Source organism: Phocoena phocoena, chromosome 2, assembly GCF_963924675.1.
Source record: "Phocoena phocoena chromosome 2, mPhoPho1.1, whole genome shotgun sequence".
Lineage (NCBI taxonomy): Eukaryota > Metazoa > Chordata > Mammalia > Artiodactyla > Phocoenidae > Phocoena > Phocoena phocoena.
In genome coordinates this window covers 120,616,978-120,629,393 of record NC_089220.1, presented here as the reverse complement: position 1 = coordinate 120,629,393, position 12,416 = coordinate 120,616,978, and the positions used below count along the sequence as shown (strand labels likewise).

General features: G+C 43.9%; 1 protein-coding gene across 1 annotated transcript in view; it reads right to left on the bottom strand.

The window, feature by feature from the left end:
- Positions 1-11,292, bottom strand: part of CHRNA7 (cholinergic receptor nicotinic alpha 7 subunit) — a 124,590-nt gene extending 113,298 nt beyond the window's left edge. Inside the window, exons 1-2 of the mRNA XM_065901059.1 lie at positions 11,186-11,292; positions 10,773-10,912 (exon numbers count right to left, since the gene is read on the bottom strand). Of these exons, the coding sequence (XP_065757131.1) occupies positions 10,773-10,912; positions 11,186-11,231 (186 nt within the window). The 5' untranslated portion in view covers positions 11,232-11,292. The remainder of the gene's footprint in view (positions 1-10,772; positions 10,913-11,185) is intronic.
- Between the last annotated feature and the right edge of the window lie 1,124 nt (positions 11,293-12,416).

Here is a 12,416-nt window from a genome sequence, read left to right as displayed (position 1 = left end):
CATGCACCCTGAGGGGACTCAGGATGAGAAAGCACAGGATACTGGCCCCAGAGAGCTGAGGTGCATATCAAAAGAATGATTTCAGTGACCCCAGACTCTCGCATCTTCCCATACATAGAAAAGCACTGAATTCCTTAACTTGAGATGTCTGGTTTTCTTTAATTAACAGTAATCTTCTGATGTTCTGACCACTTGGTCTTTGTTGCAAAAACTCCCATATACCCTGGCTCCTCCCTTCCCTCTTCAGAGACAAGACGTCGCTCAGAGCTACCTGAGAGGCTGCCTCCCGGGCCTAAGTCCTCAGTTCTGTCCACCAAATAAAATATAATTCTCAACTTTTAGCTTGTGCATTTTTTTCAGTCGACAGGTATAAACTTCCCAAAACAAAGAGAATGGGAATGGGGCCATAAAAAGACAAGGTATTTCAATACACTACAGGAAGAGAACACACACACAGACGGAGGTTTGGTAACTGCAAAAGCAGATGAAGGAAGCCCGGTGCTGAACACTGGGGAGGGGCTTCAGGATGGAGGTAGCAGGTCTGCCACGTAGAAACCCACAGAGTTCAGAAGTGCCCTGAGTCTGGAGGAGGGCAGGGAGTATGGAGTGGAGCTGTCACAGGTGAATTCAGAGAAAGCTTTGTCAACTCCCTTCTGACAATAATGAGCAACCAGGTTTCTCCTCACTCCACGGAGTGAAAACTCAAACAAACTGATCTGATCAGTGAGCGCTGTACAGTACAATATGGTAGCCACTCCAAAACGTGGCTCGAGTCGTGGATGTGTGGCCAGTGCTGTGAGCCTAACACACAGGATTTCCATAGCTTAGCTCTGCCCTCCCCTAAAAGCATTAACTATCTCATTAACATTTTTTATGTTTGCTACCCATTGCAACTTTAATAATTTAGGAATACTAGGCTAAGTAAGATACTTATTAAAATTAATGTTCCCTGCACCATTTTCCTTTTTAAATGTGACCACCAGAAAATCTAAAATCACATCTGGAGCTGATATTACATTTCCATTGGACAGCCCTGAATTAGGGAACAAAGAAGCTAATGAAGAAGAGAAACTAACACAGTAATGTGAAGCAATTATACTCCAATAAAGATCTATTTAAAAAAAAGAGGTGCCTTGAAGCAAAGCATTCAGTCCTTGAGCATTTAGGGTCCTCAAAAATGTAACAGCCCCCATCTGATATAGCACTTCTATCAATGTTTCTGTTCCCAATTTAAAAATAGGAAGAGAATACTAAGAATCAGAAGGCACTTTAGGAAGTCTTGCCAAACAAATAGTAGAAATAAACGGAAAGACAAATAAGCAAAATTAAAAGAAAGGCAGAAAAGTAACCCTACCCTAGAAGAAATAACATTGTTTGGTTTAAAACAAATGAACTACAAAAATAAAGAAGGAAAGGACAACCCTCCAAGCGGTATCCTCAAAGAAAGAGGGGCAAATGTACAAAGGACAGAGGGAACAGCAAAAGGAGGACACAGAGGACGGACAGCGTGACCAAAGACATCGGGAAAGGAAGGTACAATAAGGTTTGGTGAAGAAGATAAAAAGGGAGAGCATCTCAGCTTGACCCCAGATCAGCTGACAACAGGAACACTCAACTGAATGGCATGGAAGCCACAGCACTAAACCCACACAGAAGGAAACAGGGGCTTAGAAAAATGGTTTTGCAGAGAACGGTGCTTACACTGTCACAGAGGGCTGAATTTTTTTTTCTTTTTAAGTTGAATCAAGCCAACTTTAAATTACAAAGAAATTAAATATGGCTAAAGTATGGAATGTACATGTTAACAACATGGAGATGGAAGGACTTCGAGAGAAGTAGGGACAGAACGGGAGTGATTACAGAAAAGGAAAACTGAATTCCGGGTGACAGAAATAACAAGAAGCTTTAAGACTGTCTTTTTTTATTTTTCACCAAGTTAGTTTGTAGATATAGTTAAGATTACTCTTAATTTTTTATTGAGGTAACTTTTTAAAATTTATTTTATTGAAGTATAGTTGATTTACAATGTTGTATTAGTTTCTGCTATACAACAAAGTGATTCAGTTATACATATACATTCTTTTTCATATTCTTTTCCATTATGGTTTATCACAGGATATTGAATATAGCTCCCTGTGCTATACAGTAGGACCTTGTTATTTATCCATTCTATATGTTATAGTTTGCATCTGCTAATCCCAAATTCCCAATCCATCCCTCTGCCAACCCCTCTTCCCCTTAGCAACCACAAGTCTGTTCTCTATGTCTGCGAGTCTGTTTCTCTTTCTAGATATGTTTGTGTCATATTTTAGATTTCACATATAACTGATATCACAATATTGGTTTATGACATCATATAAGTTTGACCTATACCTTACATTTCAACTTCTGTACACACTGCAGCATGCTTACCACCAGAAGGTTAATTTCCATCTGTCACCATCCTGTTGATGCCCTTAACCCGTTTTGCCCTTCTGAAGATGCAAAAGTGAGCAGTGGAAGAAGTGAGAACAGAGGTTAAGAGAGGAGGTGGGGAGAGCTGTGAATGAGCCAAGTTCATATCTGTCATAGCAGGAATTCACAGAAAATGGGTAAAGTTGATCAATCCAGGAAGAGGACTATAAACAGAGTATTAAAATAGGAGTCATAATCAGAAACAGAGGCAGCTGAAAGTCTTTGGGAAATGGTCAGCAATGGGAAATGTGGAGAGGGCCCAGGACTTTTCAGAAATCCTTTATTGTTGGCTCTGTAAATGCTGTGTGTGCCCTGCTGACATTTATTTGTGTGTGTGTGTGTTCCAGTAAGACCTTATTTACAAAAACAGGCAGTGGGCAGATTTTTAATCTGTGGGCTAGTTTGTAATCCCTGCTTTATTCATTTTTACTACTTTGCATCTGCTAACCCCAAACTCCCAATCCATCCCTCCCCTACCCCCTCCTTGGCAACCACAAGTCTGTTTTCTATGTCTGTGAGTCTCTTTCTGTTTTGTAGATAGGTTCATTTGTGTCATATTAAAAATGTCATAGCCCCTACATTTTCTCCGTATTATGCACACGCTAAATAACTGAAATGTCCATTTGGGGGCAGACACAGTGGATAATACAATATCTAAATGAGAGAAAGTTCACCAATTGTGCAGTCATTACACTAACAACCCTTAAATTATCCTTGAAAACCAAAGTAATCATCAGTCGAGATTTCCACGTGAAGGTAAAACAACAACAACAAAAAGCCCGTAAAAGCAAATATATAGGAAAGTATCTTCATGAGCTTGAGGAAGGGTAAGACTTTCTAAAGATAACATAAGCCCTAAACATAGAAGAAACGAATTACAAAATTAGGCAATTAAGAATTTCTGTTCATCAAAAGATCCATTTATCTGTAAGCATATGCTACTTCAATTAAAAGTTTACAAAAGAGGGAAAGAACATGAAGAGTGAAAAGACCAGCCAAAGAGTCAAAGAAAATACTTGCAAAAATATTTTACAAAGGGCTCATGTCCATAATACAGAAAAACTCATACAAATACCAATAAGGAAAAAACAAAACCATACACACACACACACAACACACACAAAGATAAAAATAGGCAAGAGATATGAATAAACACTTTGTAACTCTTTGTCAGAGAAGATGATATCCAAGTGGAAAATTAACAAATGAAAATGTCCTCAACTTTATTGGTAATCAGGAAACTGCTAATTAAAATCACAAGGAAGTATCACTCCCCACCCACCAGAATGGTAAATTTAAAAGACTAAACTCCGAAGTGTGGGTGATTATGTAGAACAAGAAGAATTTTTCAGACGCTGCTGGTGAGAATGTTAATTGGTATAATCATTTTGAAAAGGGTTTGGCTTCATCTGGAAAAGTTAAAGATATGGCATCCTATGGCCTGGCTAGTCCCCTCCTATATATATACATACGTGATAGAAATACAAATACATGTGCATCAAAAGACATGAGCAATTAGAATATTCATGGCAGTGTCCTTCAGAAGACAAAAGCTAGAAACAACTTAAATCTCCATCAACAGAATAACAAATCATGTTATATCCACTTGATAAAAATGAATAAACTGCAGCAACAGGCAAGAACTTGGGTGACTCTCACAAAAATAAAAGCGAGTAAAAGAAAACAAAAGAATACATATTGTGTGCTGTGTGATTCCACTTGTATAAAGTTCTGGAGAAGGGCAAAACTAAACCCTTGCACTTGATTTCATGTTAATGGTTTTCCAGTGGGAAAAAAGGGGGGAAGAGCCATCTTGGGTGGTGGTTACCTGCGTGGGTTCACTGTGATAATTCACCAAGTTGGTTTTGATATTGTGCTACACGGTGGATACATATTACACTGCAATTCAAAGTTGAAAATGACTTCAAAAATGAAATCTGCCTAAGAGCTAGCCAGCATGTTAAAGGTTACTGCAAATGTCAATAAAACATCTTACAAAAAAACAGTGAATAAATGAATGTTTCCAGAACAGTGATTTCAACTGTAAATGTTATCAATTTGAGTTTAATCAATCAGTGAGCAGCCTCGGATTAATTTGCTTAATCTGAGCCCCTCCATATGACACACTGTATGTGTGAGCTTCTGAAGACGGCTGCAGTAGAGTAGAAAACCATTTTACGATTCTAACGTTTCAAAACACCTGGAACTCAACCTGACCACTTGCCTTCTCTCCACAAAATAAAGCAAACACATTTATTCTTGCTCAGACACAACCTCTTTTACCCCAAGACAGCAATCTTTACTGACAATTTGCCCTCAGTGATCCCAGAATAAATTTTCCACCCTGGGAGTCATCTCACAGGTGGCACTCATTAACCACAGCCGCCACAATGTTCCCCCACCCCCCCCACCCCGTTCTGCCCACTGCCACCTGCAGGGGGGATGGGTCAGCTCCTCCTTCTACTACCTGACTACCTGACTCAGAGCATGGAGTCAGCCCTGTGTCCAGGCCTCTCCCACAGCCTACTCCCCTGCAGGATTTTAAACAATTCCTTAATTTCATGTTAGTTTCAGCCAATTATTTGGCTCTCTGGGAGCTATGACTCCATGGCTTTTGCTGTAACTTCTAGCTTTTTCTCTTGGAAACTTAAGCATATTATGTGATGTCTTATGATATCCAAAAACATATTCAAAAAGGAGAGATAAGAGTAATAGGTGTGTGTGTGTGTGTGTTTATATACAAATAAATGTGCACATGCAAACTTTTTTACAATGGTTTTGGTTTTTACTTTGAGGGCTCTTTTTGCTAAAACAGTTTATAGCTAATGTAGAGTGGGAATAAGGAAATCACTGAAATAAAGAACATGGGATCAGAAAGTTCCAAATTACTTTCGTCTTCTCTAAGAAGTAAAACACTACCTAATCCTGATAAATCAATAAGAGAGCAGAGATTTTCACTGGTATCTCTTCATGACAAGACCACTTCTCTTCCTTTAACATCATGTCAAGGATGAATCAGGAGCTCTGAGAGAACTGAGCCTTTGGGGAATATCTTCAGGGGTAGACTTGAAAGGCAACATTTACAAGAAAGCTTCCTTTATTAAAAGTGCCCATAATCCCCAGCCTGAAAAGCTAAAAGAATTTTGTACGTTTATGTTCCAGAGCCATAAAGAGGTTTAAGAGGGATACAATTTCTACCTTAATAAATCTGGATCAATTACAAAGGTGCATGGTAAACAAGTTTTAATTTAGAATTTCAGTTCTGCTACCAGCAATGATGAACAAGGTAGTTCTCACCAGCCCTCCGGTGAGAATAATTAGAAAAATGCAATGATCATGTGCATGAAGGCACCAGATAACTAGCAGGGCAATGATGAACAGCAGGGCCAAGGTCCAGAAAAGGGAAGTTTAGGAAAATAACAGGATCTGGGGCCATTTTTCCAGAGCCATGTGATTTCTAAAGCAACGCCTACAATGCCAAAAGTTTAAACAGATCTTGGCAGACTCAACAGCTAGCAGGACAAATAGGGGTGCAGGGTCCACAGAATAGAAGGAAGACCCTGCTAAATTCTCTATTTGCACACCCTAAAACATATATGCAAAATTCAGAAACTAACCAGCCCTCACAGGAACGGAAGCCCAGGTCCTCCTCTACTCAGTCACTAACTGGATTAAGGTGATTTGTGCTTGCTGGTAGCTATAGCCTGTGTGTTGGTCAGAAGCAAACATAAAACTGGAGGGAGGTAGTGTGAAGATCTTCAAATTATCTCTGTGATTTTTCACATACAATATCTGGGACAAAAGTTAAAAGCATCCAGGCTTAGAAGTAACATCATGTATCATTTCAATAAATACTTTGTGAGAGATTTCTAAAATAAAAATAGGAACAGGGATTGAATATGCAGTGATGGTGAGAGTTATGTAATAGTGGGGAAATAACACAATTTTGTTTTAAAACTCAGTTTATTACTTGGCCTATTTATGTCACTTTAAAAGTAATGCCTGCTAATATTGATTAAGGCACCATAATGGTGTTATGCTATTTCAATTTTTAAATATTTCTCTAAACATCCCAAAACACAGAGAAAAGACAGCCTGAACTGTACCAGAAGGCCTTGAGTGATGGTGATTTGGGTGATTTTCCCCCCTGCAGTCCTTTTTTTGTTTAGTTTGATTTCTTGCACAAAACACGTATCTGTAGCTGTAAGAAATACCATTTATAAAAACATTATTAGGATAATTACATAACGGCACCTTGGGTTTTCTTCACAGACTGTCTTCAAGGTGTGCAATTTTTACAGCAAATATTTGGTAATATTAAGTTAGAGTTGTAGCATTTTACATAGTGAACAGTAAATATAAAATCATAAGTCTGACAAACCAGAGCAGAGGCCAAGGGATTTCAGATAACACACAAGCCCTCAGATACTGGGCTCCACACCCATGCCTGCCCTCTGCAGTAGCAAACCCCAAATGCACAACCACTTTGTTCTGCTGTCTTGTGACTAAAGCTTCTAAAAAGTTGACTCTGCAATCCCAAATGTACAAAAGAACAAAAATCATCCATGCATCATTATATATTATACATTTCCGTATAATTTTGTGTTGATTCCTATTATTCATTTTAAATACCTTGCCTTCTGGCCACGCTTTCATAACTGTACACATTTATTTTATGCAAATCAACACTCGGAATGGCCTTCAGATATACATGTACAGGTGAATGACTAAATGGCATGCACAAAGGAGAAATATTCTGGAAACTGTTGGTAGTTTAAGAACCTTACACTTGCATCACTTCAAAATGATTTCTTAGGTATTATCTCATTCCCAGCCCAGATACAAGCCCATGAAGTAAATTAATAATCACCGTAAGTCAGAGTATGCATTTAGGTACTTCCACTCAATACATTTATCTATATACCTACATGAAGTTCACATACACAGTTATATATCATAGATAGTATACCCAAAATGCCTCTGGAATCTGTCCACATCTCCACATTCCCACAGTGACCATTCTAGTTTCGACCTCTTCATCCTTTGCCTACACTTTCTCTTGTCTTTAATCTGTCCCACACATACACTGCCCTCAGCATCCTCGATCTAAACACAGATCTAGTAACATCCCTCCTCTTGATTGAAAATCCACCACCCCTTCCCATGCTTCACCTCGTGCCTCACCAAGGGGGCCTGGTAAAACTATCCCTCTAAAAACACAGGCTTTGTCTTTAGAAATTTATGCACATTTTTTTTCATTCTAGTCTATAATTTATACTTGTTGGATTGAATACAAATATAATGGTTTGGACTGTTTCCATTTCTAGGAAAATACGCAATGGCAAGCTGGTCTTGCAGCTTCACAAATCCTCTAGCACACCACCACCTCCACCTCATGTCCTGGGAGATACCCAGGCGAGGGTCCAGGGCAAAATGTAAACTCTGCAGAGCCACTTGACACACCTCACGTTCAACACCTCTTCTGTCTATGGTATGAACTCACCTCAGCCCTCCCACCAAAAGATAACCCTATCCTTGCAAGGTGTGTTTCTAGAACATCATTCTTACAAAAGGGTACCTAAGAGAAAGTTAGTAGTTTTGTTAGTATGATATCCCTCCTTTAAAAAATTCTCAATACACATAGCACATTCAAGTTTCTGAAAACTTTTTCAGCAAAACCCGCAGCAAAGATCAACTGGGAGCCAGTGTTACACAGAACACACCTTGTTGAGGGTGTGCTGTCCTCACCCCACTCTCATCTTTCCTCACCCTGTTCGTCTCACCTGGAAAGCCTTTCTTATTTTCTCCAACTGGCAAACTTCTACTCACCTTTAGAAATCTAATTCCTAGCCACCCTGGCTGGAAGTAAATATTTCCTACTATGTATGTCTGTACCACTTTACAGACATTTGTGTTCAATTACACGTGATGTAATCTTGGATTTACACGTCAGTCTCCCTAGATAGACTGTGAATTCTAGAAGTAGAAATAATCCCTTAACCATGTATAAGTTCCCAGAATCTAGCGAAGTCCACAAGTCCTTCAATAAGTATGTGTGGAATAAGTTGATAAACAGGTAAATGATCTTCCATGAAAATAAGATATGTAGAATCACACATTATCTCCCTATTACTCCCGCCAGGAAAGCTCTGCTGGCAGAAAGGGCAACAATAACAAGATTTGGGAGAAAAAATGTTCTCTAGAACAGCCCAGTCAGAATGGGCAAAGGACCCCTGGAACAAAATTTGTAAAGAGAACCTGACAACAGTTAGGGCTCTGCCACATGAATCACTTATGAGTCACTGTATCTCTGTCCAGGATCCCAAGAGTCTGGCTGGAAAGCCCTGGCTCTGCTTCAAAACCAGACGGAGCCAAGTCCTGCTGGAATACAAATGTTTGCATATTTCATTACTTCTAATAGACTTCTTCTTCACCCAGGATCTCAGGATAGTTACATTCAATCAGTTACACTCAGGCAGTTTAAATAAATTAAGCTGACTTCTTTCTGCAAAAGAAGTTACAGATTCTAAAGGAGGCAGGAGATGCAAAGGGCTTGCAAGGCAAATGTGGACGTTCCACACAGCCCTGCCTCTAACCAATGAGCAACCCTGGGCAAGAGACCACACCTTTCTAGGCACTGACATCCCAACCCTTGAGTTGAGTAGCTACATAATGAAGATCAAGCAAACCTTCAGTGAATCACCAGTGTGTGGCAAGCACCTTCTCTTATTTAATCCTCTCAAGACCCTGTGAAGTGGGTATTACTATTCTCATTTACACATGAGGAAACAGGGCTTAGAAAGGTAAAGTAATTTGCTCAAGGCCACTCCATGAGCTCACAGGATTGCTGGGCTGGGAAGTCAAGTGCATTCCCTGCTAGATCCACAGTGAGAACAATGTATTAACTGGAAAATACAGACTCAGGATGTTTAAGAAACTTTCCTCAGAACAACCAGCCAGAAACGAGCAGAGCCAGAACCTACCAAAGGTCCCAAGCACAAATCCTGAGCTCTCTGAAGTAACAGAGAAGCTGCTCCATAAAGCACTTGCCTCCCCAAATGCCGCAGGCCTGTGCTGCTCCAAAGCCCCTGTAACTCCATTTCTCCACCATGGCTCCACTTAACACCGGGGCAGCTTTCCCAGCCCCTCTTCCCCTAACCCCATATCTCCATCCTTTCCCCTTTCCTGCAGCCCAAGCTCTGTAAACAGGAATTTTTGCCCTGGTAACCCACGAGACAGCACTTGTCTGCCTTTACAGTCCTCCTCTGTGATAACCTGCCCACGTCATCACACGCACATTCAATATTTTGAAGCATAGGGTCTATCTGTAGAAGGAAGTACATATTTAACACAGGTGTCATGTGGGAAAGCAAGCCATTCATCACAGCAATTTAACTAGGTTAAGTGATGCAACATACATCAGTGTAAGAGAACGGGCACTCTTTATTTTCAGGACAATGAAATCTTACCTGTCTTTTTACACCTCTGGAGGCTCTTAGCACTTTCTACCTATTGTAGCTATTCTCACACCCCCTTCCCACCACATTCTTCCCTCCCTGAAACAGCGTCACACCTGTACACTTCTCCAGAGCACAGTCCAATGAATGCCTTGTACAGGCTAGACACTGAAACCCATTTATAATGACTTAAACACTTTTGTAAACTATTTATATCGTATGAGGATGTGCCAACTGAATATCCAATATCCATATTTAATATGTGACAACTGAATATCCAAAGCAGTCTAGAAGAGCGAAAGAACAAACTTACCCAGATATTACACAGATCTGCCAATTGAAGTGCGCAAGCCCGTGGGGCTGAAAGCAGCTGCCTGAAGGAGCAGACAAGTGTATCCCGGCGGCGGAGCTTTGCTCATCCTCAGAGCAAGACAACCCGCACTACCCTCACCAGGAAGGCAAAGAATGCCCATTACTGGAATTGGGGAGGGGGTCTAAATGCTCAGAGTTGGCCCTTTGCCTGGACAGATGAACCAGCTGCAAAGCCCAGGGCCAGGCCTCTACCCAGAGAAGATGCATACCACGGGCAGCAGAAAAGCCTAGAAATGTCTAAATTGACTCCAAATGTCGGACTGCATGCCAATACTTATACCATAAGGGGTACTAATACGCGATCATTCAGAGCTGTTCTTGAGGATTCCCGGCTCGGGACGGAGATACTTTCGTCCTGAGTTTCTAAACCGAGGGCAAGGCGGGTCTGAAGTACCCGTGCACAGGTGGCCGGGGCGCGCGCCAGGCTCCTCCCAGGCGACCGGGGAAACCGAGGCACGCGGTGGCGGGCAGGGCCGGGCCGGGACTCACCACGTCCATGATCTGCAGAAGGCTCAGAGAAAAGTAGACGGTGAGCGGCTGCGAGTCGTTGGCCACGGGCCTCTCCAAAGGGTTGTAGTTCTTGACCAGGTCCTTGTAGAGCTTCCTCTGGAACTCGCCTTGCAGGGACACTTCAGGAGAGGAGAGAAGAGCCGGGCGGGATGCTCAAGGAAGGCCAAAGGGGATGCGCCCCGCGCCCCCTGCCCGCACCCCAGGCCGCCCAAGCAGCGCAGCCCATACGAGCAGGGCTCGCCTTCCCCCGGCACCGCCGACAGCGACCCCCGCCGCCCCCGGCGGGAGCGAACCCCCAAACCCGGGCCCGGCGCGGGGCTCCCCAAGCCACCCGGGATGCGCCCGGGATCCCGCGGACGAAGAGTGGAGGGCTGGGAGACCAGCGGCTTTACCGTGCGGGAGCGACGCGGCCAGCACCAGGCACAGTAAGCGGCGCATTTTGGGGCCGGAGCTGCGCGTCTCGGAAGTCAGCCCGGGCCTGCGCCTGCGGCCGCAGAGCCGCTTCTCGCGGTTCGGCTCGCGCGCCTTTAAAGAGCCGAGCACGCGCCCCCGCCCCGGCCACCCCCGCGCGCCTCTCCACGTGACGAGCCCCGCCCCCGCCCCCCCGCGACCCTCCCACCCGTCCCTTCTGGCCCACCCCACCACCCGCCGGCCCTAGGGCGGCTAGGCGGCCGCAGTGGGGGACAGTAGCTCGAGCGCTCCCGGGGAGGTGCGCCCCCGCCCCGCCTCTGTCTCCACCAAGCGGTCCCCGCGCTCCAGAGGCTGTGCAAGGCCGGGCTCCGCCGGTCCCTTCTGTCCTTTGTCCCCACTCCGCTCGCTGATGCTCTCAAAAGCTGCGCCGGGTCGGTGGGAGAACGCCGGGCCCCTCAGGGGTCCGTTTCTCCAGGGCCCTTCCTACCCCCCGCCGGGGCGGGGTGCAGCGCCCGGGAACCGGGCTCCCACAGGTTCGCGACTCCCTCCAAGGAGACGAGACAGACCTGAGACAGGCCCCTCCTACCTCCCGCCGGTCGTGGATGTTCTTTCAGCATCCATTTGCTGGGCATCACCAGCCTGCTTCTCAGCCAGTTCTGGAGGTGCCAAGAGGAGAGGCGAAGTCCGCCAGGGAGGCGTTCTACGAGGAGGAGACTCTGCAAAAGTGTGTGATGGAATTCCCAGTGTATATCCTCTTTATATCTCGTTCTCTTTTAAAGGCGATTGAGAATGTTGAAAAGTTAACTCCCCACGGCTTGCCAGAAGGACAGTCAAAACTTGGTGGTGTGATCTAGGCATTGTTTTTTTTTTTTCTGAGGCCGAGAGAATTAATTGCCAAGAAGAAGCTCAGAGCAGACACCAGGCCAAGGGGTCAGGGGCTTAGTTACATCCTGGATATTGAGGAGGGGTCATGGTTCTGGAAGAGGATGGGAGAGAGAATGCTGACGAGGGCCTTCAAAAGTGGTGTGTAGACACTGTCCCCTTTGCTCTCAGCAAGCATGTTGCAGAAGACTGAGTGCAGAGGGGTACCCTGTGCCCACTTAGGGGGCTCTGCAGCTCACTTTCGTCAGGCCCCAGAGAATCTGAGCTCCACCAGGATCTGAGATCGCTGTGGACCAGCAGAGGCAATGCCCACATCTCTGAACTGCATAA